The following is a 24,243-nucleotide window of genomic DNA, read 5'->3' as shown; positions in this document are numbered from 1 at the left end:
CACGACCTGCTGTATACCAGGCGAGGCAGTTAACATCTCCTAGCCACCGTGATGATGGTGAGAGAGAGAGAGACACGCAAACTCCAAATATACAGCAGCATGCGTCAGGGTCGGGATCAAACCCACGACCTCCTGTATACCTGGTGAGGTAGTTAACATCTCGCCGCTGTGGCGCCCCAACTATATTCAGTGTTAATATATGTGACTCAGAGCCAGACTAATGCAATTAAAGGATAAAGTGTTCATTCAAGAGGCTCATAGAGCCAGACTTAGCCTCTGCTCGGGTTCAGTTAGTGGTGGCTGGAGAGTTAGCGTCTATTCCTTGCCCGTGCTAACCACACAAGCACTGGGTATGGTGTTGGTAAGGTACAAGTTTAATGCTGCAAAGCACACTAACAAGACATCAGATAGAGATCACGGACACATCCCTTGACAGCAAAACAACTGCTACACCCACTATTAGGTAACCGAACTGCGGCGGGCCGTCACTTGGTATATGAAGTGACAAAAAAAAGCAACGATTCTAAGTTGGAGGAATCTTTTTGGCTTAAAAGGTCAACAACAACAAAAAAATCTCCCATCCCAAAAACAGCTGAATTCCAAACCCCTCCTTCAACCAACCACCACTCACCCTCAAAATAAACAACCTCTTCGCTCAATCCCTGCAGCATGTTTTTTTTAAGCCACACTTGCAGTCGTACATTTTTTTAACTCTCTCTATCAATTCTAGATTTGAAGCTTTCGTGACTGCAAGGATTCATACTCTTAGGTTTTTTCGGTAAAGTCACTTGATACAGCTATCGTGCTGTGACGGTTCCACCTGAAGACGGAGGCTTGTGTTGCCTCCGAAACGTCGTGATTTTTATTTTATGTTTATTAATTTAATTTTTTTTTACCTACGTGTCTCTCTATCAACTTTCTGCTAAAACTCGCCACCCCCATTTAGTAATAGAGTGCGCAAAATCTGAAGAGCAAAAAACATTGTGGGCGTCTCACCTCGAATGACCGCGCGCCCTTGCAGCCCCCACCCCTCCCCACCGCGCGCGTGACCACGCCCACAGCGCTGGTGACCACGCCTCCTCCACAGTGACCACGCCCTCATTCGTATTACCCCACTAGCCCCCGCCCCTCGTCCCCCCCTCAACTATTCCCCCCCTCCCCTCCAAAAAAACAACATTTTAACACCGCCCCCTCACCCCACCCCCCCAGCCCAACCCCCTCACCGCCACCGCACCTCCGACACCCGCGGACGTGACGTCACCGCGATGATGACGTACGGCCGAGCTCGCCGTGTGGTCCAATCAAAAAGGCAGGAGCGGTGGAGCAACAGCAGCAGCTGCTGCTGTTGGCCTCCCCCGCTAGCCCCTCCCTCGCACCCCCCCCGCAGACCACGCCCCCCTCTTGTGAAGCTCCGCCCCTTCGGACGCTCGCAGCAGCTGGCTCGCTCCACCCTCCTCCCACCCAACCAAAGACAAAGATCCCCCGTGTAGCCTAAGACGGACTGTTGGGGCAAGTGCTGTTAGCAAGCACCTATGAAGACCGCAACGGCACAACGACGAAGGAGGGGGGTGGGTGGCCAACACCACTCCCGGCCGCCTTTGTCTCCCATCCCCCCACATTGGGTGATGTTTACACACCGCACCAGGTTACTCATTTGAGTCTGAGTCGACTTAGGTGGAGGCCCACGCCCGGTGGTGGGCGGCCGTGAGCGGCCCGGGGCGGGCGGGCGGGCGGGGGAATCGAACTCGGGAAGCCGCTTTCGTGGCCACAGCGCCGCTAACCCGCGAACACTACAAAGACAAAGGATACCCCCCACACCCACCAGCCACGGTATAGCCTCAACAGACTCGGGGAGGCAAGTGCTGTTAGCGAAGCCTCCTGATGAAGAACGCCCCGCCCCCTCACCACCAAGCTCCGCCCCCTCGTCACCAAGCTCCGCCCCCTCACCAAGCTCCTCCCCCTCCGCACCAAGCTCCGCCCACTCACAACCAAGCTCCGCCCCCTCACCACCAAGCTCCGCCCCCTCACCCCCTCGCGGGCCCCGCCCCTCGGCCCCAAGTTGTTTTTCTCGGCGCGCCGCTCGCAGCCTTCAGCAGAGTGGAGCGGCGCTCTTGGCAGAGCTCATCAGCAGCTCCTCAACAACAACGCAGAGACAACCAACAAAGACTAAACCCTGCTAACCCCCCCTAAAGCTATTTAAACGACGGACCCAGCAAAGTGCTTGACGACAAGGACGAGGTTAGGACGATTGAAGTAATTGGTTTTTTTGTAGTAGTCGTCGTTGCGAAGCGAAATTTGTTTAAAATAATAAAATTTCACGAACCTTGTTTGTGAGTATCTCACGCCGCCGAATCGCGCTGTTAGTGGAGCTGCTACCGTCTCTACCCCCCCCCCCTCCTCCCCCCGGCGAGGTATGACTGCACTTTGTTAAACATTGCACATTGTGATTTAAGCTGTTAACGAATTGCGTTTCTTTTGTGATGCCAACCCGTGCTGTTGTGCGGTAGCTGCCGGTTTCGTGATGCCCACTGGGTTGTTTTTCTTGTTTTGTTGTTGGGGTTGCAGTCGGCACGCATTAGATCTTCATCCTCCTCCTCCTCGTCATCATCATCGTCGTCGTCCTCGTCGTTAGTTATGGAGCTGCACATTCTCGAACATCGTCTGAAGATCGCGAGCATCGCCCGGGAGAGTCTTCCTCTATTCACTCACGGACTCGTCAAGCTCGCCTTCCTCACTGATCGCACTCGGTGAGTGAGACACCGGGGGGAGACACGGGGGTGGGAGACACGTGGGGGGGGAGACACTGTGAGACACTGAGACACTGTGAGACACCGAGAGACACCGAGAGACACGGTGAGACACCGGGAGATACGGGGGTGAGAGACACGGTGAGACACCGGGAGACACGTGGGGGGGGAGACACACGGTGAGACACCGGGAGACACGGGGGTTCGGGGTGACACGGGGACCCGGTGGGACACGGGCACACGGGGGGTGACACGGGTTCCCGGTAGAACACAGGGGGCGTTGAGACGTGTACCCGGTGAGACACGTGGGGGTGACACGGTGGACGGGCCACACGTGCACCCGGTGGGACCCGGTGGGACACGGTGGGACACGGTGGGACACGGTGAGATACGGGTACACGGTGGGACACGGTGGGACACGGTGGGACACGGTGGGACACGGTGGGACACGGTGGGACACGGTGGGACACGGTGGGACACCGTGGGACACCGTGGGACACCGTGGGACACCGTGGGACACGGGGTAGCGTTACACGTGCCTCGGGTGGGACACAGGGTGGGGTTGGGGGGGGTACACGTGCCCCCAGTGCAATATGGGGACCCCGGTGAGACAAAGGGGATACCGGAAAACTTGTTTTAAAATCCCGGGCATTTAACTGTCTGCATTTTGGTTACCGTATTCAACCTGTGACGCAAACTCCGTCAATTCGATAAAGGATAACTTGGACGTGTCACTTGCACCGTGATGCAACGCTTGCACCGAATACGGGCCGCAAAAACCTTAACGGAACTTGTTAAATGCCCAGTTAATATTATTTAAAGGAACTGTGCCTATCTCATCACGCGTTGTTCACCCATCTCCTCCGACCCCCAGTACCTTGCAGTTAACTTCTTAGTGCCGGGCCTTCGAACCTTAATTGGAACTTGCAATGCCCCCCTTTTGCAATGCGGTGCAGTCACTTACATATTGCGCCTGCTGCAGCTTCGATTCGCGATCTTAGCAGCACCCGGCAGCCGATAAGAACTACATAATCTCGTGCCTTCGAATCTCAAAATCGGATTTTAGTTGTGTCGATACTGGAGGAATCCGATGAGCGATAAAGCTCTTTTTGCACAGGTGTCCAGTAATCTGGTAGTGCAATCGTTGGCGCGTGTTGCAAAACCGCGACCAATGTTAATCATGATTTTCTACACATTTTTTTTTATTGTTGTACAGTTTCTCAGTACCGGGTCACCCAACAAACAAGCGCACACGAAAAAACACACCACGAATCATTGTTACTGGCCGGGCAAACTGCTATTGACTTAAAACATAAAAACCCGCAACATTTATCGGTGTCGATCTCAAACCGCGGCGCTAATCGGAGCTTAGAACCCCCCCTCCCCTGCATTAACAAATACCGAACCATCCAGAAGCTTAACTGGGACCTAACCCCTGCACAGCTGTTGGCAAAAGGTTCGACCTCTGCACATAATTAATGATTGCACCCCCTAACCCCTGCCCCGTTTATGAGTAAAACATAAAAAAACTCATAATAATTCGCATCCGACCTTTTGTCAATGCCTTAACGGTATTACCTGCTGCTTGAAGGTATCTTCCACAGGGTTAGTCGGCCAGAAGGTTTGTTTGACCATACTTCGCCCCACGCTCGTCAATGCGGGAATTTTTTGTGTCCGCCGTAGCAGCGAATCGAACTCGGAGCGGCTGATTTCGCAGGAACAGCTTTTCAGAGTCCCAGAAAATGGCCCCACAAGCCTGCCCGGTCCCTTGACTCCGACCACTCCGCTTGGCCACCGTTTCCTACGCCCAGAACTCTTAAATATCCAGCAAATGTCGGGCCTGTTGCTGAACTCTTCACCTACACACCACGCCCTGGCCTCGCGCTGACTCTCAACACCGACCCCGAATCGTTTAGCGGCCGGTCATTCGCATTCTCAAAAGTCACAGCCGCGTAGGGCTGGTGCCGGTTGCATTCACGTAGACTGCTGCTCGCGTTATAACCGCATTGGGTCTGAGTGGTTAACTTCCCAACAATGTTACACCGCGACCCCCATTGGGTTTATGCGGTCACAATCGCGTTCGTTTAGTTCCAGTGAAATTGATTTCCGTGGCTGCGTTTACGTGTCTTATTAACTACGTCACGTTTGGTTTTGTAGTAACCCTGTAAGCGTTGCATAGTAATGTAGAATTCCCATACCTTGTAACAATAAAGAGCAATAATCTGTAAGGGTGTTTTTCGGTCCGCTACTGGATGAATCCCTCCAAACATACACACGCCTTGATGGTCATCTGACCATACTTTACCTAGCTGGTCAACGTGGGTTTGAAGGGTAGGTTCGAGGATCAGTTAATGTCACTTACCATTGACGTTAGCCATGGTCTTAAATCAACTTAACCCCCCCCCCCCCACCGGGACATAGAACCCAACTTAGTACTGTACCATATTTGCGTTGAGGTCTATAATTAACTTTGGAACACTGTGAAATGCTAATTTTCTACCTAAGACAAACATCACAATGGTATACACCATAATGTGTTAATTGCGGCCATTTGATTCATGCCGGACTTGCGCCATTGAATCGGAATATACATTTATTCTGGAGGGAATCCTGTGAGCTAAGGTGTTGGCTACCCTCTCAAGCAGGGCCCCAGGGTCTTCAATAACAACCCACCAAAAGCCCTTGCACAGCTGCTGCTGCAACAAGATGCTATGCGAATGATCTGGTTAAACAAAAATGCCACATTCGTCAATGACATGCTAGCGTCATATTATTGAGTAATATCACAGACGTGTTTTTTTGTTATTTGTCCTTGTGTACTCCTGCCAACACATGTCCTTAGATTTCACATGCCAGCGAATCATGTTATGAGAACTGCTGTTATTCCTTCCTACGGTTGTTGTTGTGTTGTTAGGTACTGTGTAGAGTATTCATGAAATAGTGGCACAACTTTAAATCCCCCACTGCCTTGGCCTTTTGAACCCAGCATGCCAGTGGGCGGCAGTGCCAAGCATTGCTTGCAGGGAAGGGGTGCATTAAAACGTAATGTGGTGGGGTGCAGCTTTGACCTGTACGGTGACTGGTCACAGGGCATGAGCCCACTGGGCACACGTGTGGCAACCCCATCAATTTCACCGGCCACCAAGCGACGAATCTTCTTCCTCGCTGCCTTCTTTGCCCATATCCAGCCACTGTCTCTCCCCCCCCCCCCAGCGTCTTTACCTGGCTTTTAACCGCGTGGGGGGGGGGTAATGTATTTTGCAAGTTATAGGTCAGTGTGTGTATTGATGGTAAGACTGCCAATGGACGAGGCAGAATGCAAGTAGAACCATAAAAAAATTTCTCCCCCAGCAACAACCCACACGAGATGAGCAATGTTTAGTAATAAAAAAATAAATAGCCGCATCGAGCGCCGTGTGGGCGTGTTTGTGGGTAGCGTGACTTCTGCCCATATATATTTTTCGAGTTAATCTCAATTTAGATGTCTGCGTTTTAAAAAAAAGTGCTTATTTCTACGTGCTGGTAGCTCAACGTAGACAATGACAGTACGAATAATCGTTGCACCGAGTAAGAGTTTGATTTAGATATTTTTTTCTCCTTCCAACAGCAAAGTGCAGATTAATTTACGTACTGTATGCAGTAAATACGTTTAGAAAGTATTGTTCCACGGCAGGAAATTAAAGTCAACCTTTCAGCTGACATTTTAAAAGACGTTGAGACATTCCCTTACATTTGTCATCTTCCCTGTTCGTGCTTTACTTTCAAATATATTATTTTTATGTCCCTTCGAGCAAGAGAGCGCGTCATGTGATGTGGATTAATTTCAGCTTTTTTCTGGTTAAAAGCTAATCCGTCACATTTACAAAATCCAACAAATTGAGTGAAAAATTAAAGGTCTGTTTAATTTCCCCCTCCCCGCCATTAACTTGCATCTGGGAAGCATGTTTGTGTGACGACTCACCCGCTTGCTATATTCGCTGCCGAGTCGGAAAGGTGGAGTCTCCACGCATTGGCCAACTTTTCAAATGTCGATTTCCGTTTTTTGAGTTGGCAGCCAGATTTCCCGACCAGTTGCGAACTGCTCACCACCGTAGGTTCGATTTTCCATTGTTGTTCACGAATTTAGTTTATTTTCTTGTTCTCAGACTTGCAAGGCGAACGTGAGTGGAAATATTTGTCGGTTTAAAACCCCATTCGCATGCTAAAGTATTCGGTCGGTCAACTTGGTAAATCCATTGGTTCATTAAATGTGCAGCCTTGTAGAGGTGATCGGGAACAATACTTGAAAAGTTAACGTAATCTTCACCCAATTAATGAGAAAACATTGACAATGACCAACGCAGGTAATAAAGGGCTTTGCTTTGTTTGACTTTTTTTTTTGCTTTAACAATGTACACCTTTAACACGCCGATTGTTTCAATTAGGAGAGGTTGGTTTATTGTCGCTGTGATATTTTTCAGCAGTTGAGCCCTGGGGTTTTTGTTGTTGTTGAAGCTATAAGAGAGATACATGCCTTATTCTTGCAGTGATGTGAAGGATGGGCGGTGGGGGTGGTTGTTACGTGATAAACACATTTAAAGTTTTATAGTGTGGAGATAAATATTTGCACTTTGGCTTCGTTTTCTATGTATGTCAAATCCGCCGGCAATAGCTTGTGCGCCGTGAGCCCAAGGAAGTTGAACATGACATCGGGAATATTATGGATACGTTCGTTTGATTGGCAGCCTAATACAAGTTTGATGTCGAGGTCGGTTAGAAATTAGAGGTGGTGGTTTAAATTCAACAGAAGCTTAAAATTGTAGATACGTGGAGTGGGTGCTGTTGTTTTTAATAAGCAAGTCTAATAAGCAGCTATATATAGCTGTAATGTTAGATGGGGGGGGGGGGTTGCTGCTATGCAGGCTATTTTCTCCTTCTGGAGAAAAGTATTTCTCGCTGTATACTACTGATGTAATAACCTGTACGTGTTTCCCAAGTGTTACAAAGTACGTGTTTGCTTTTTTTGTGGTTCGGAATACATTCCTGCAATTTTTCACTATAAGAAGGGCTTTGTACATGGAGCATTCTTTTCTAAAATTCCACAAAGCAGGTGCATGGTGCTTTTATAGAAAACAATTTTTAGGTAGTTTCATTCGGTTACTAAATATTTTGCACTCGATGCTCTAATAATCCTGATTTTTTTAAACCTACTTTTATTGAAGGTGGTGTTGGGGAAAGGTTATTCTGTTTGCTGTGCTCATCGGAGTGTTCTTGAACTCACATCGCGAGCTGTTTGTGATAAGTTCGTTACAAAAGATGTGCGCCTAATGGTTCGTGTTCCGTCTGATTTTATAACGCGTTTTCTGTGCGTTGATGCATTGTGTAGTTTCACGTCCAGACCGTCAATTACGGTCGTTGCGGAAATTTAAGTTGGTGCTATTGTCACATTAAGTAATTGAAGTGGCACATTTTTTGTTAATGAGTTGTTGGCATTTGTGTGTGTGTGCGTGTGTCTTTCAGGTGTAAGTTTTTCAGTTTGACGGAAACACCGGACGACTTCACCATGATTGTGGATGAAGAAGGATTTAAAGGTAACCATTTTTTTTTTAACAAAGCCAAGCTTGTAGCGCAATTTATTTGAACTAAATGTTTGCCTTTTCTTTTACTGCCCGCATTTCACCTTTATTCTTGGAATCGTCTTAATGTAATTGTTTTTTTGGCAAGTTAAACCCACACTCCCGCTCTCCCACTGCGGGTATCCATCATAACCGTAGCGTAAGATACCAAATGGTAATCGTCCCGTCTTTTTTTTTCTCCGGTGTCGCGACCAATTTATTCAACACGGGAACTCCTCCTCCTCCTTCGTGATTATCAAACCCTAAAAAGGTTACGACCACTGATGTCACTACTACGACGATAATATCTTAACACGGGTGACATACACAGCACTGGTTGCATCAGCCGCCCTCTCCACTTCTCAGGATTGTTACCCGACGCCCGGGTACAGGGAAGATTCTTGCTCTGCAACCGAGGGGTGGGTGGGGTGGGTTTGGGGGGGGTCGGTGGGGTGGGTTGGGGTTAGAGAGTGCAAGCGAGAGGGGGGTTTTCGGGGCTTTACACGGAATGTGCTTGTGCCATCAATTCTCTCTCCAACCCGACCCTGGCCCACTCCCGTGGCCACTGCTACATTATTACATGGGTGGCACAGCGAGCAGGCGAGGGTGGAAGGAGATTCTTGTTTTCCCCTTCGGGCGACAGCATTCCTCTTGGCAAGGAGCAGCGCGCTCCTTTCTTGCACGTTGGCCCGCTCAAAAGGAGCACGCGTCCATATTGACGTGCGACTTTTCGAAGGCGATTGATTAATTTACACGACGGCGGCTAATCAATCCTAAGCACTTTTCATCATCAATTGTCGCGTTAGTTTGTTTATTTACGATAAAAAAAATTACTGCAATGTGGGTAAAAGGTGGGGGGAGGTGGATATATGCAAATAATATATAAAAACACACATCGTTTGATATAATCTGTTGCCCATTTACATTGCTGTTGTAGATGAGGCCCCCCCCCACTCCCTCACCGTGGGTGGTGGTGTTGTTTGAGCGTAGATTTTAGAGCCGAGTACAGTGCAACAGCGTTTGCTACGCTCACTCTGCTGCAAAAAAAGTTAAAGAATTTGAATTGTAGTCATAACAGTTTTTGAATGTAGTCTATATTTAGCCCATCTTGACATATATATACACCCCCTTCTGCTTATGAACATAGCAACAACTACCAACATAGTAAAGTTGCAGTTCGTGTGTGTGTATCTTTGCCATTCGCTACTTGGTGTTTATAAAGGGGGCGGTGGTTATAGTATAGTTTGATGTCTCTCGAGAAAAACTTCTGGCCTCGTTGGGCTGTGACCAAGTTATAAATAAAGTTACATCTATCAAGCTTCAACATGGTTCACGTTAAAGCAGTTGCCATGTTAGAATATAATGTTAACGTCAGTGGTGTTCTGGTCTTGTTCATTGATGTGTTGTGTGTATTGGTAAACGCTCAGCGCCACCCTCAAGATGTTTTGCATCGCCCGGGCTGCCTTCGCTAGGGAGTCCGCTGTTTATTTATGTCCTTGTTATGCACGGCTTGCAGTCGCTCGCTCACATTTCCCCAAACATTGATAGACTTAACCCCAGGCAGCTATTTAGGTCTTCATATGTATGGAGTGTATATCTTTCTTGGGAAGCACAAATGTTTTCTTAAAAATCGGTAATCGCTGTCCGTCCCTCGTATCGGTAAAGGTTTCACTGCGTTGCTCTGTTACGGAACTGCTCAAAGTTATTGTTTGCGAGCGAAACGTTAGCGGTTGTAGCACGATGTATTATTTTTCTACACGCAAAATCATTTCATTTCCCCCCCCCCCTTGCTCTGATGAATTATTTTCAACAACCGGAAGATGGAATTGGAAGTTGTTCATCTCCATGTGGGAAAGAAAAAAACAACGTTGAGTCTTGATAATGGCTTTCGTAGTCCTTGTGTTTTCAGAATAAACATCTGTTTTCATAAATAACGTTTGGCACGTTTTAAAAATGCTAAATGTTGCACATAAGCGCTGCAGAGTGCTGTTGCTGTACTCCATTGCGTCTTGGGTTTGTGAATTGTTTTCAAGCAGATATAATTTAACTCGACTAAAACTAAACAAGTTTTTATTTTACCAGGTAAGGCCCTCTGAGCTGTCTAGCTCTTGTTTCAGAAGCGACCTGTCCGCCACAAATGATAGCTCAACGAAGTGGCGGCTTATCGTGTGGAAATTTATAGCAGCAGCTAAATAGTCTAAACGTGTGATGTTGATTCTAAATGTGGAGGGTTAAAACCGGACGCCCCGGAGAAAAATCCACGCAACCACGAGGAGAGACACATGCAAACTCCCAAATACGCAGCAGGCGTCAGGGTCGGGATCGAACCCACGACCTCCTGTATACCAGGCGAGGTAGTTAACATCTTGCCATCTTGGCGCCAAGAATGTTGTGTTGACCTTGATGACTTTGGGTTGCAAAGGGCAACCCTGTTGTGTTCATGTCATAGTACGTTCTGTTCGGTACTTGATCTATAAATTATAATTACAGAAGCGTACCTTGCAAGTAATACTCTTGTCATGCATTACACTTGCTAAGTGTCTGCTTTTTATGATTGTGTTGCAAATCGTCTGATCTGTGACATGGGGTACCACGGCCAATTGATCTGAACGAACGACTCTTGTGGAATATTCCCAATGAAGCTTGCCAATAAAATGTGATTATATTTTTAGTTTTGTGCAATTTTTGTTCTTGACTGTAGCCAATTGAGTCCTTGATAAAAACGTGTAATGCGAGCCCGTTGATTTGATTGGCTGTGGGGGCACGCTGTTGCGGGCCTTGCGATTGGCTGCCGTGGACCAATAGAGCGTCGACAAGGAGAGGGCTGCTGGGTTTGTTTCCAAGGGCTTTCCACTGTCGGATTTGCAGAGCCAGCAGTTTTTTTTTAGGCTTTCAGATCCGATTGGATGGTAGTGGCTTGTTGTTTTTGTTGGTTTGGTTTGTTTTGCGTAACTATAAAAACCCCTATGTTTTATTTCCTTCATTATGTTGTAGCCTCCACCGGCTCCTATTTATTAAAGCTAGCCCAGGCCTTGGAACAGTCAACATTACGTTGGGCTTAGCGGTGTGGTAGCGTGCTTATGCAATAACTCGATAAGTATGGTTTTTTTTTTAAATCTCGGATAAATACCAGCTTGTTGTGCAATTGGCAGAACTGTTATATAGTGTCTTAGATCCTTGGGAGTGGGCCCCCCCCACCCACATTGAATTGTTAAGCAGTGGAAGGTTTGTGAAATTAGTGGGGCCGATTTCACCGTTTTGAATATTTAATGGATGTTGCCGTTTTTAAAAACCTCAAATGTAATTTTGCGCGAAATAATGAAGGTTTTGATTGGCAATGCAATTATTCTTTTAGCATTATTACATTTAAACAAAATTCGGCAAATGTGTTAATTACCGCAGTTGCAGTCACTCTCTGAGCCCATTTATTATTTAAGCACCGTTACAAATTTCTGCTCAAGTAATTAATTCCACCTTTAGTTATTAGTCCTTTTTTGTTATTCTACCCTAATGTTAAGAAATCGTTGGGTGTTATTTTTACCCATTTTTCATACATCGCTATCACTGTCATGGCGTGTTCTTTTGTCTAGTTGCTTGACTTTTTAATGGCTTGCCTCACATTTTAATTTTATTCTGGCATTTTGTAAACGCTATATTTGTTTTATTCCGTTAAGCACTGTTCGGCATTCGAGCAAAAAACATACAATCGTGTTTCCAGAACCCGCTGCCTATAACAGTCACGGGCTATACATCACGTGGGGGTTAACAGGCGAGCTCGTTTCTACCCTTGGCATAGCTATAACGCGGCCACTGCTAATTAAAATTAAGTAATCACGTCCCAGCGGAGACACCAAGAACTGTTTAAATTGTTTGTTGCGGCCAGGACGAGCTGGGGGAGGTTTTTGCGCTCCCGTCAATTGGTGGCATCGCCGCTGTTGCCGGGCAGACACTTTGTTTGGTGGCCACATGCGCGCCCAGGGGATCTCCACTTTACTGCGCAGAAAGAAAGTGGGGAGGGATGATTTTTTTCTTTCCCCAGCTATTTTGCACCCCCCCCCCCAGCCAGCCTTTTCCTCACTCGCACACAGAGGTCGCAACCGGGTACCCGATACCGGTACCCTACCCGATACCTGGCTACCCGTACCCGACCGGGTACAGGTACGGGTACCCGTTTGCGACCCTGGTGCGGCCGGGTACGGGTAGGCCGTGAGTCACTGGTGAGTAACCGTTTGTCACTCATTTCGGGTAGGGTACGGGTAGGGAACAGGTACCTGTACCCGGCCGGGTACGGGTACTCGTTTGCGACCCTGGTGCGGCCGGGTACGGGTACGAAATCAAAACCCGTTTGCGACCTCTGCTCACACATCACCGGCACCGCCGCATCGGAGGTTTTTTAAAGAGGTCGTTGCCGAATATGCCCTGCAGATGGTAGCGGAGGGGATTGTTATATTTTTTCTGAAAACCTTTTTGGTGTTTGAACAAAAACAACTGCCTTCTTTTGTATTTGTGATGTGTTTTTTTTGTCAATAGATTGTAGGGGTAAAAAAAAAAATTCTGACCCGGTTTTACAGTGTCTTTGAACCGTGCAATTGAACCCCAATGTTTACTTGTTAATTGCTAGAGCGTAATCGGGTGAATGGTTTTCATTGTATGTCTTTTGTTGCTTGTAAATGGCAGATTTAATCTCAGAAGGGAACAAATATATATTGGTCTTGGCAAGAATCTTACGTGTTTATTCACGTTTGGATATTGGGATGGGGGGGGGTTTTAGTGGCCAAGGACTGGAGTGATTCTTTTTTTTATTCAGGAGTTTATATTTGAACCTGGACGCGGCGTGAAGCCAGCTGAGCTTTTCAATGGTATTTTTGAGCCCGGTGATAAACTAAATCTGTACAACATGTTTATTCCAATTTTGACTTGATTTTGTAAAAAAAATTCCAATGATGAATGCTTTCCAGTTTTAAGAGTCCAACGGTTTGGAGCGTTTACTATTTTTGTTGCGATAAACTCCAGCTGTCTGATGTATGTACGTATGTTGAACTTCTTTCGCACCGTGCGTAGCCAACCGTGCTAATCGGAGGTGATACGAGAACTCGTCAAAGGTTACAACCAAGCAAAACCGTCGTCGTCGTCTTCATCCGAAATAGTAATACGTTTTTTGTTTAACGCAGGTTTTAACATTTTTTATTCTCTCGTGGAAACGCACAGAGCTGCCGGTGTCGGAGCGGCTCAGCGTGGAGGACGCCACGTGGCTGGCGCTCAACGTGGTGTCGGGCGGAGGACACAGCCCCAACTCGCCGGCCGTGGGCGTCACCAAGATCGCAAAGTCCGTCATCGCTCCGCTTGCCGACCACAACGTCTCCGTGTTCATGTACTCCACGTACCAGACCGACTTCATCTTGGTGAGATTGCTGTGCGTGCGTGCGTGCGCGAGCGAGCGAGAGTGCCGAGTCTTTGTCCCGTAGTTTGTTGACCACCTCCCCCTGTACCGCACCTCCGATTTGGCAGGGTTGGCTACGTACGGTGCGACAGAAGTTGAACATACGTACACACGGAGTCGCCTCAACCGCCTGCTTGGGCTTGCGCGAAGTTAAACGGGGGTCGGTGGATTAGTCGAGGTTTTTGCGGTCGTCTGGCTCTGCAACTGGGTCATTGTCTCGTCCACACGTTGGTGTATTCCCGAATGTGTGCAATTGAAGAAATGGAAATGTGCGTTGGCCACATTTTCTCGTTCTGGAAACGGCCCTTGGATTTTGACCAGCTCTCTGACAACTGAACAAAATAATTTCGTCTTGGTTTACATGTTGTCTTGCATAATATTAAACATTTTAATATATATTTTTGAGACATTCTTAGCAGATGAATTGGAAAATGCTTTGGTTTTTAAATATGAATGACAACGATTTAGTGTGGTGACCTTTTTATAAGGACTATTAATACGTGTCGGCTTTATTTTTATGGTAGACGTTGTAACCTTAAAAAGGCCGACTCAGAATTCTTACGTTTCGTTTATTAACATTTCACTGTCCTTGCATTTATGTCAATAATGTAAAATATACATAGAAAATGTTTTAAAGGTCTTGCGTATGAGGCATGACTTTTGTAAAAACAAGTTTAAGAGAAAACAGCTCGCTCCCTTTTATGTTTAGTGCGCTTGTGTCAAAAGGTAAGTTAGTGTGAGTTTTCACCGCTGTGTTTGTGCCAAATTCAATTTTCGCTGAAGTTTTGCACATGTCAGGGCAATGTCCCAATTTGCTCTCTGGCTTTGGCATCTTCTTCGGAAAACTAAAAGGACTGCCGATTTTCTTCAACACTCCCAAGTCAGAATAACGTTCGGAGCTAACAGTCGCTCACAATCAAGCAACCGAAGGAATCGGGTTGTTTACGCTAAAAGAAATAAGTGTTAAGTGTCAAACGGAGACCCGTAAAACAGAGGTCGCAATCGGATACCTGTACCCTACCCGATACCCGGCTACCCATACCCGGCCGGGTACGGGTACCCGTTTGCGACCCTAGTGCGGCCGGGTACGGGTACGGGTAGGCCGTGAGTCACTGGTGAGTAACCGTTTGTCACTCATTTCCCAACGTCTTGTCTTTTCTCACAATTCAAGTTCCTAGAATCAACCCACCCGCGCCTGCAACATGGCTTCATCCCAGAGGTCGCAATCAGGTACCCGATACCCATACCCTACCCGTACCCGGCCGGGTACGGGTAGGGTACGGGTAGGGTACGGCCGGGTACGGGTACCCGTTTGCGACCCTTGTGCGGCCGGGTACGGGTAAGGAATCAAAACCCGTTTGCGACCTCTGCCGTAAAATGATGTTGCTTCCTTAATGAATAATTTTAAGTCAACACTCTAATCTGTGCGAGTGGCTGCAATAGCAGCGTGGCCTTGTCCTGAAAACCATTTTCTCCTCCTTCCCCCCCCACTCCGAGTCATAATTGTAATGCACAGCACGCGTTTACGATGGATGTTAATTGGTATATTTTTTTGTACGAAACGCAGGTGCGCGAGCGAGACCTCCCGGTCGTGATGCATGCCCTCTCCACGGAATTCGCCATTTTCCGTGAGATTGACGGCGAGGTGGTGGCTTTGGATGACACTGTCATTGTCAACGGCTTCGTGAAACCTAAAAGCGGTGGGTTGTCTCCGTATTTTTCTCGATAATTTGCAAGTAACATTTTTTCGTTAATCATTTACGGACGCCCAACGTTTTCCATTCGTACGAGCCCTCTCGCGTTTTGTTCCCCCCCCTGCCGTGCGTCCGACATGCAGTGAGCAGGCCGGTCATCCACCCACTGACGTGCCCCGTTAACCAGTTCTGCGTGACGAGCCTCGACCCCACCACTCTGCCACTCATCACAACTCTTCTCATGGACATCATGTTCTACTCGGGAAGGTACGTGGCAGGACGCGAATGAGGGGCCCGGCTGTTTTCGCTTCTCATTGGGTGTGTGTGTGTGTACGTTGACATTTTTTCGCACCGCACGTAACCAACTATGCGCATCAGAGGTACCGGGGGGATGAACAACAAACTAAAAAGCAGTTCTAAAGAAATGAGTTCTCAATTGAAATCGAATTTTTTTAAGAACTGCCTTTTGGTCTGGTTACTTTGCCTGGTGTCGCCACCTGCGATAAAAATAAATTACGAACTCAAGTTTACATCTTTAGTCGTTAGTGCGAAGTGACATAAAATGTGCAAAAGAATTTAGTTAAATTGTGTACAGCTCCTGTAAACTAAGCAATTTTTCTGAACTAAACTTTTTTATTTTACCAAGGAAGGCCCACAGAGCTATATGGCTCTTTTTCAGAAGCGACCTGGCCACAAATGATATCTCAACGAAGTGGCTCATCACGTGGCAATTTATAGCAGCAGCCAAATACTCTAAACGCACGTCGATTCTAAATGTGGAGTGAAAAACCAGAGGACCCGGAGAAAAATCCACGCGACCACGGAGAGAACATGCAAACCCCAAATATATACAGCAGGCGTCGGGGATGGGATTGAAACCACGACCTCCTGTATACCAGGCAAGGTGGTTAACATCTCGCCACTACGGAGCCCCCTGTGACTGCTGTACTGGCGCTGTTCTTGTTCCCGTACTCCGTGTAAAACCCGGCGTCTGTGTTGACTCTAGAGTGGGTGTGCTACAGAACTTGTTTTTTTATTCCCACTCATCTTCTTAAGGCCAACTTTTTCTACGCCCCCACCCCCTGCCTCCCCCTGACGACAATCGGGAGTAAGCTGTTTACAGGGTTGTCGTGTTCCTTTTTGCAGCGGCAAGGACTCCTCGGCTGACAACGCAGATCGGGAACTCATCAAGTTTTTTTCCTTCTCCTTGATCGAGGGCTACATCTCCCTGGTCATGGATACCCGCACACTACAAAGGTGATAGATTATTTTTAATTTAGATTTTCTAATTTAGACGGTGTTTGTAGCGAACGCTAGTACCAGCGACGACGCTATGCTGATGTAGTTATTTCGCGGAGATGCTTGTGTTTTTAAGGTCTTGCCGTAGTTTGAAGCATTTTTAAAATGTTGATTTTAAAAGTCATGGCAAGCCCTTTGTTATTGCCAGGAAATTTCTCCTGATGCCATGTGCGGCGACAAAATTATGCTGCGAGCTCGGTTTTGACGCGTTAATTTGATTCGTGCGTGTTTGAAAAAAAATCTGTAGGTTTCCGAACAACCTGCTGTTCACAAGTGCCTCGGGGGAAGTGTGGAAGATGGTGAGAATAGGCGGGCAGCCTCTGGGTTTCGGTAAGTTTGAGCGCCGTCTGCCAAACTCCAAACCTCGTGCACTTTCCCGCACCTCCGATTAGCACGGTTGGCTACGTACGATGCGAAAGAAGTTCAACACACATACGTGCAACGAACATCCCTTCATTGTAATCCACATTCATGCACCCTCCTCTTGTACATTTAATTATGCAAGCGCCATCGTATATTAAAGAATTTTGCCGAGCAAGTGACACTCGTGCACCTCATTACGTGATTGACTGCAAGCTACAAACATTAGTGTCTTGATGAATGTTGCTGTTATTTAATTTTGAGCCTTGTACAGTTAACGGAAGATGATGGATTAATTTTAAAAACTTCGTGGGCCGCCTCACGAGTGACACCTCTCTCTCCAGTTCTCCTTGTGGAATTAAGTTGGCTATCCCCCCCCCCTTCCCTTTGTAGTTTGCTTGTGCTCAAAGGGCACGTTTTGCAACTTGCTGTGTTTGCAAGAGTTAAATGTCTAGCGGGGGGTGTGGGGGGGCATTCAAGTGTTGTTGCTGCAATGTCTGCAAAGGTTTTTTTTTCTCTCCCCCTTCTAAAAACACTTCATGAAATGGTCTTGTCAACAAGCTATTAAGGTTGCATTACCGGGTTTAGCATTGGGCAAAAGGATTTCTGCACATCACAGGGTGTGTAACAAGTCTGTAACTGTGCTCTCCTTATAAGCTTGCAAGTGCCGGGTAACAAAAAAAAACATGTTTTTGGTTTTTATTTTGCGAACATTTAATGGCAGGTCACCGAGACTGTTGGGGGTGGGGGGGGTAATGTATCCACCTTCGCAAGTGAACAAATTGCTTTCCACCCGACCCGGTCACGTGTAATTGGGTGCAATTGCCCTCGTTTGCATCTGGGGGCAGTGGAAATGTTGTATCTGGAGCGTTTTCTACAAGCTAACAGCGCGCTCGTGTGCGCGCTGTTCCGTCTGTCTAAACGGACGATGAGTCGGCATATTTGCATGCTAGCGGTGATAATGCTTATTTTGTAGGCGTGTAAAAGCTTTGTAGGAAATTACGCCGTTGTCTCCCAACTGTTGTACAATTCTACACGCGTGTTGTGCCGGTAAATCTTTTATTGCTTTTATGATGCCATCTGAACGGATTATCAACTGTGACATAGTTCAAATGGACATCTAGTCCTGTTGAAGAGGACTGTTTTTTTTATCATAGCAGCGTGTGTCACGTCTGAACATTATATCCTTGAGCAGTCGTTGAGATTTTTTGTTATTTTTTAACAGAACTTTGAATTCGCCCCCATAAAAAAAAAATCTGAACCAAGTTACGTCATTCTTTTAATGGCCTTGAGCAAATTTACCGGGCCTCTCTTGGGCAATTAAAAGCTTTTGCGTTAGGATGTGACCCAGTTGAAACTCTGTTGGGATTCTGCGTAACCGTGTGTGCCTTGTTGTCGCGGGCAAACGCGCGCGTACAGGATGCGCCGCCAACTATTTATTTTTTATGGTGCCAAATGTACGTTTGCCGCTTATACATTCACATGTGGCAGCAAAAACGAATGTTCGTGCGTTTTTTGTTTTTAACTTTTGCAGACGAGTGTGGCATCGTGGCCCAGATATCGGAACCACTCGCCAACGCAGACATCTCGGCCTACTATATCAGCACATTCAAGTTTGATCACGCTCTGGTGAGTTTGAAATCCACTCCACAAAAAAAATAATGTTGCCGCTGCATTTGCGATTTTGGCACGAGAGTGTAAATTACAATTCAGCTGCTATTATACGTTTGAATACACAACAAAGGTTCCTCATTATAGGTTAAGAATATAAACCTTCAGGATATCACAAAAAAGGTTGGGTTTTTTTCCTTTTGTCCTCATTTTTCAGGTTTCGTAGCGGCAGGTTTTGGTGGTTAATTTATTTCATTATGAGAGGGGGACAATTGATGTGTGGGAAATTGACCTGGCGTTGACTTGGGCTGTCCCAGTTGCGCAGATGCTGCTGTAAGGCTGCATTTGTTTCTGGCAAGAACCCCGCATTACTCGGTGTTGGCTGACGAAGGCAGGCTTTGGTAGGAAAGTCGTAAAAAAAATAAACTACTTAATTTCTGAAACTTTAGTTTCGAGCCTTGCTTGTTAACGGGCGCAGCTTGCACGAGGGAAAAAAAAATTTTGAGCGATTTTCAAAAAATATACGCGGAGGTTTGTGTAGGGGAGGAAAAAAAGCACCCAACGGGTTTTAGCTGTTTACGCTTTGCGAAGCTCAAAGTGTGCAGATTTAAACGAGCATTTCGGAAGGACAGAGAGGGACCTTTTTGCGCACAGTGGTTGTTTTCAAAACGTTACCACCTTTGAGTAAAAAAAACTCTTTGCCGCAAGGGTGTAGAGTTGCAAATGAGGAAAAATATAATCCTGTTTATCAAGTTTTCTCAAAAATATTATAACGGACAAGTGTTATGGCCTACCCATGACACTAAATGAACTTTAAGTAGAATGTAACCTTGATGCACCATTTGGCCGGTTTAGGTTTAAACTTAAGATGAGGAACTGATTTCTTTTTTTTTACTTTGCATGACCTGTCCTTCATATAGTGGAACCCATTTAAAAACAACATGTACGCGCCTACCCAAGGAAACTTTAGCGTGATGCATGTTGTGCACCAATTCCTTTTTCAATTTTTTTGGGGGGGGGGGGGGTGGTGCTTCTTCTGGGCTGCGTAGTGCCGTCCATTGGTTCCAAACCTATCCGTGTATGTCTCTACGCCTCTCCTCAAAATACAAACTTCGTGATGTTTTAGTCTTTCCTTGGCAATTGCGCATCTTAAAAGTAAATCGTAGGTGAGCAAAATGGGTGGGTGACGCCCGAGTGCGAACCTAATCTCCAGCAATGTTGTATAACGTCGCAAAGTAGAGCTTTGCTGCTTGTTGCTCACACCATGACTTCTGCATTTCTTGCGTCCAGACCTGTAGCCGATTACGGGGGTCGGGAGGGGGTAGTGGGGGGATGGGGGGAGGCGCACCACGTTACCATTTGAACCTTTACAAATTAAAGTACATCATGCGGTTAATTAAGCAGGATCCATTAGGTGGAAAGCTGACTGTGTCAATTTTACGTTCTGATGGTTTAAAGCTCCCCCCCTCCTCCCCGCTCCTGGCTTATGCATGGTCAGCACTGTGCAGCAGTTTCATGGCAGCCCTTTGAAGCCAGGTCCGTCGGGCGTGCACTGTGCATTTGCTAACGATGGGTACACACACACACGAGTGCATGCGTGCGCGAGAGACCCAGTCTCATTTTTCCAGTCTGACGCTTCGATAACCTTTAGAACAAATTAATTCAATTTTTGAAAGGAAAAAAAAACACTTTTCCCTGCTGTATAAATTTTTTTTGCCACCCCCCCACCCTCAATCCCCACCCTTTAAACGTAGATTCGTATCCCACATAGATGATGATGATGATGCAACCTCCAGTGATTTTACCATTTTGGATAGAAAATTATGAAAGCAACACCTGTTTTAAGTTCCAGACAACGGGAGAGTGCTTCACGGTCCATATACTTGTGGGCCTAAACGGGGTGCCAGCTTGTTTTGTGGTGGTGACACAACGCCGTGATAGTGACACAGCGCGCGGTGATGGTGACAATGAAGTCGGCTGGGCTTGTCCCGTGCGTGCCCGGGATTTTTGCCATTTCAGCAGCCCAACCCACTTCGTGTGTGCGTCCGTGGCTTGTGCTCGCTCGCGCTCAGGGTTTGGACTTCCTGGCCGTGCCGTTAGGGAGTTCCTGCCTCCTCGGTTCACAGCGGCTATCGCGTGACTCCGGTTTTTCCTGAAGAAAAAAAAATGATAATGACGTTAACAGCTAGAACAAAGCTAATGGCTTTTTTTTACTTTTTTTAAAATCCACATTCGGTTATTTATTTCAGGTTTTTTTTTGTTGAGCTTGTGTGAAAGTTTACTTTGTTGCTTCTTTATCTCGGATGGCTCGTATAGGGTTCATTTTGAAATCCACTGTTTAGTACCGTAAGCGTCTTCCACATCTTGAGGTTAGGTGCAAGCGACATTGTCCAGTTTTCCCCGGTTGGCTTTTCGAGGTTATTAGAAATTAAAAGTGTTTGCTTTTACAAAAATTGACAGCAAAAGTTTGCGATCGCAAGTGGCTCTATTGGGGTAGCTTTCAAGCTCACCGCTGAACAAAGTTGGCATTTTCTGCTTTTAAAAAATATGTACAAGCACCAGTGACTAGATTTTTTGAGTTGGATCGCAGGTCATCAACACAACTAAAACCCATGTTTCGCCGTTTAAAATGGACGGCAAAACTATTAATGATAAAGGTTTTTTTTGGTTGTATCGTGTAAAATATAACCGTCGTTAAACCCACCGCCACCAACCCGACGCAGCTAAATCAGTAAGGTTTGTCACGTAAACTAAGCGTGCCAATTAGTTACAACTTCAGCTTGTGTGTTGGAGAGTAAATTTTGAGTTCGACGTATACGCTGGTCATTACAACATCCAGCTTCATTGGGCAATTTTTCCAGAATTGTGTAAAAAGTATTTAAAAAAAACCTAAACTCAATACAAATAGAAAAGCACGTTGTTGTGGTGGTGGTGGTGGTGGTGCAGCTTCACGCGGCTGCTCACTGTACCGCACTGTGGCCGGGCCCTGTGCCCCGCAACACGTGAGCCAATCACGGAGGAGATGTCTGGTCGCGTTAACGCAGCAGCAGCACCCGTGGGCCCCGTCGTGGTGTGTTGGCGTTGGATGCCTACCAAGTTTTTTTGTTGTTGTAACAAGCAGGGGGGGTGAGGCGGGCGGGTGGGTGGGGGGGCTACGCGGGCGGGTGGGGGGGCGAGGCGGTTGAGGGGGGGGGGGCGAGGCGGGCGGGTGGGTTGGGGGGCGAGGCGGTTGAGGGGGTGGGTGAGGCGGTTGAGGGTGGGGTGCGAGACGGTTGGGGGGGGGGGGCGAGGCGGTTGAGGGGGGGGGGCGAGGCAGTTGAGGGGGGGGGGCGAGGCGGTTGAAGGAGGGGGGCGAGGCGGTTGAGGGGGGGGGGCGAGGCAGTTGAGGGGGGGGGGGCGAGGCAGTTGAGGGGGGGGGCGAGGCGGTTGAAGGAGGGGGGCGAGGCAGTTGAGGGGGGGGGGCGAGGCAGTTGAGGGGGGGGCGAGGCGGTTGAAGGAGGGGGGCGAGGCGGTTGAGGGGGGGGGCGAGGCAGTTGAGGGGGGGGGGGCGAGGCGGTTGAGGGGGGGCGATCTGTCCGAGTGGCTTTGCAGATCTCGCAAAGATTGATTACGGATTGGCTGCTCGTTAAAAGTCAGAGGCCGTGTTTTGTTAATTTGAACCTGAAAGTAACTTAGTCTTCCAATGAACAGCAGTTTTGTGTCTTCGCTTTTACATTTACAGCTTGATAATCTCCCTGTCACTAGCTTGCGAGCGGTGTTTGTTTTACATAAGCGATTGCCAACAGTTTAACGCAGGCTTATGGATTGCCAACAATTTGAGTATTTAATACATACCAAATGTTCGTGGTGTGTAGTTCTACTCTGTGTTAGAGATCTATTTTTTCTTTCATATCCAGTGGCTTTCTTTCCTGTACACTAAAAAAAATATTGAGAATGCAGCAATACCTTTTTTCAGCACAGTGGATGGATAACTACTTGGCTATCCCATAGATGTAATATAAATGTATCTGTAGGCATTAAGTGTTAACTCAAGTATGAACAGTGCATGATTCATGAGGCATATCACTTTCTCCACATTTTCATATTTGCACAGCTCTTCAGGAAAGCGAACAATAGCACGGCGACTTTAGCTCACGTTGACATTTGATAACCTTAGAATTATACGAATGCGTGAAATTGTCTAGAGTGTCTTTAAGAGGTATCTGAATTATTTTTTGCTGCGTATTGGAAATCATTGGCGAAGTCAAGCTTACGCGACGTAGTAACCGTGTTTGGTCGGGCAAAGTACATTCACGGCCATTTTTTTGTCAATCCACTGCTGGATGAGGGCCACCACCCCGTGCCATTTGGAAGGATGAGTGTTATTTGGCCATACTTCACCACAGCGGTCAGTGCAGGTCAGTGGCGCAGTGGTTAGTAGACCTAACCCCACCGCACCTCCGATTAGCACAGTTGGCTACGTACGGTGCGAAAGAAGTTCAACGTGCATCGTGCAATGCGCTTTCAACCCGGCAACCAGTTATGGATTCCCGGCCAAGGCCAACTTCGGCGCAGAGCGATATCTGAACCAGTCCTGAGCACGACGATCCCTTTCCCCAATCCGCTCTGTCTGGCGTGGTGAAGTATGGTTCAAACAACCCCAACGACAGATGCATCCATGATGGGGGGGGGGGAGGCCTTCGACCAGAATGATTAGATTTATAAATCTCTATACGTAATTTTTTTTGTCATTCTTTAATGCAATGCCTCGTCCCCTTTCTGTGTGTGTTTGTGCTGTGTAGGTACCAGAGGAGGATATCCAAAGCGTGGTATCCATGCTGCAGCTGACGCCGGCGGACAATAGATAGCGTTACAGCTGTCGTTATCCATTTGGGAGGTGTGGGGCAGCCCCCCTTTAGTTATGGGTGGGGGGGGGGCCCTTGGGTGGGATGTCTGACAATGTGTGTTTCTTGTGGGTGGGGGGTAAAGAGGTGGGGGTTGGGGGGGTGTGGGGAGAAAGAGGAGTTGTTAGAAAAGCAATGGAAAGGTCAACCAAGCCATATTGGCTTCATGGAGACACTAAAGGAAATGTAGGAAATTATGTTTTCCTTTCCAATGTGCCAACACGATAATTCTCCCGTAGGACTGGTTTTGGTGCCGTGTTATTCGTCAATGGGAAGCGTCGAGGGGCTGAGGGCAAGCGGCAGGGGGGAGCGGGAGCGGGTTGAAGAGGGGGGGGTGAGAGAGTAGGGAGGGTTTTGACCCATTGTGTGTAGCGTGCGTGTGTGTGCGCCACGGGGCATTTGCGCGTACACGTGATTGTCCCGTATGGAACGTATATAGAAGTTTTGAAGTACCTAAGCTACTAGGACATTGATGGCCTGCATTGAAGGTTTATTTATGAGACAGGTGCTCTGAAACACGTGGCGTCTTTATTCCCTCATCAAGGGAACGCGTAAGTATATCGTCAGGCCGTTGTACGAAGACCTTCAATACATTTCCAGGATGGTGAAAACTGT

The 24,243-nt window shown here is 47.4% G+C and overlaps 1 protein-coding gene across 1 annotated transcript; it reads left to right on the top strand.

The window, feature by feature from the left end:
* The first annotated feature begins 2,053 nt into the window (after positions 1–2,053).
* On the top strand, positions 2,054–23,715 carry LOC144933048 (cytosolic arginine sensor for mTORC1 subunit 2-like). The gene is made up of 10 exons (XM_078857522.1): positions 2,054–2,411; positions 2,566–2,747; positions 8,247–8,317; positions 13,550–13,743; positions 15,349–15,481; positions 15,619–15,742; positions 16,622–16,732; positions 17,022–17,104; positions 18,669–18,763; positions 23,527–23,715. Exons 2-10 carry the CDS (start codon positions 2,635–2,637, stop codon positions 23,590–23,592), a joined length of 990 nt encoding a protein of 329 aa, XP_078713648.1. The 5' UTR covers positions 2,054–2,411; positions 2,566–2,634; the 3' UTR covers positions 23,593–23,715.
* Positions 23,716–24,243: the final 528 nt, after the last annotated feature.

The sequence above is a fragment of the Lampetra fluviatilis genome, chromosome 6 (genome assembly GCF_964198595.1).
Source record: "Lampetra fluviatilis chromosome 6, kcLamFluv1.1, whole genome shotgun sequence".
Lineage (NCBI taxonomy): Eukaryota > Metazoa > Chordata > Hyperoartia > Petromyzontiformes > Petromyzontidae > Lampetra > Lampetra fluviatilis.
This window is presented reverse-complemented; position numbering and strand designations above follow the sequence as displayed.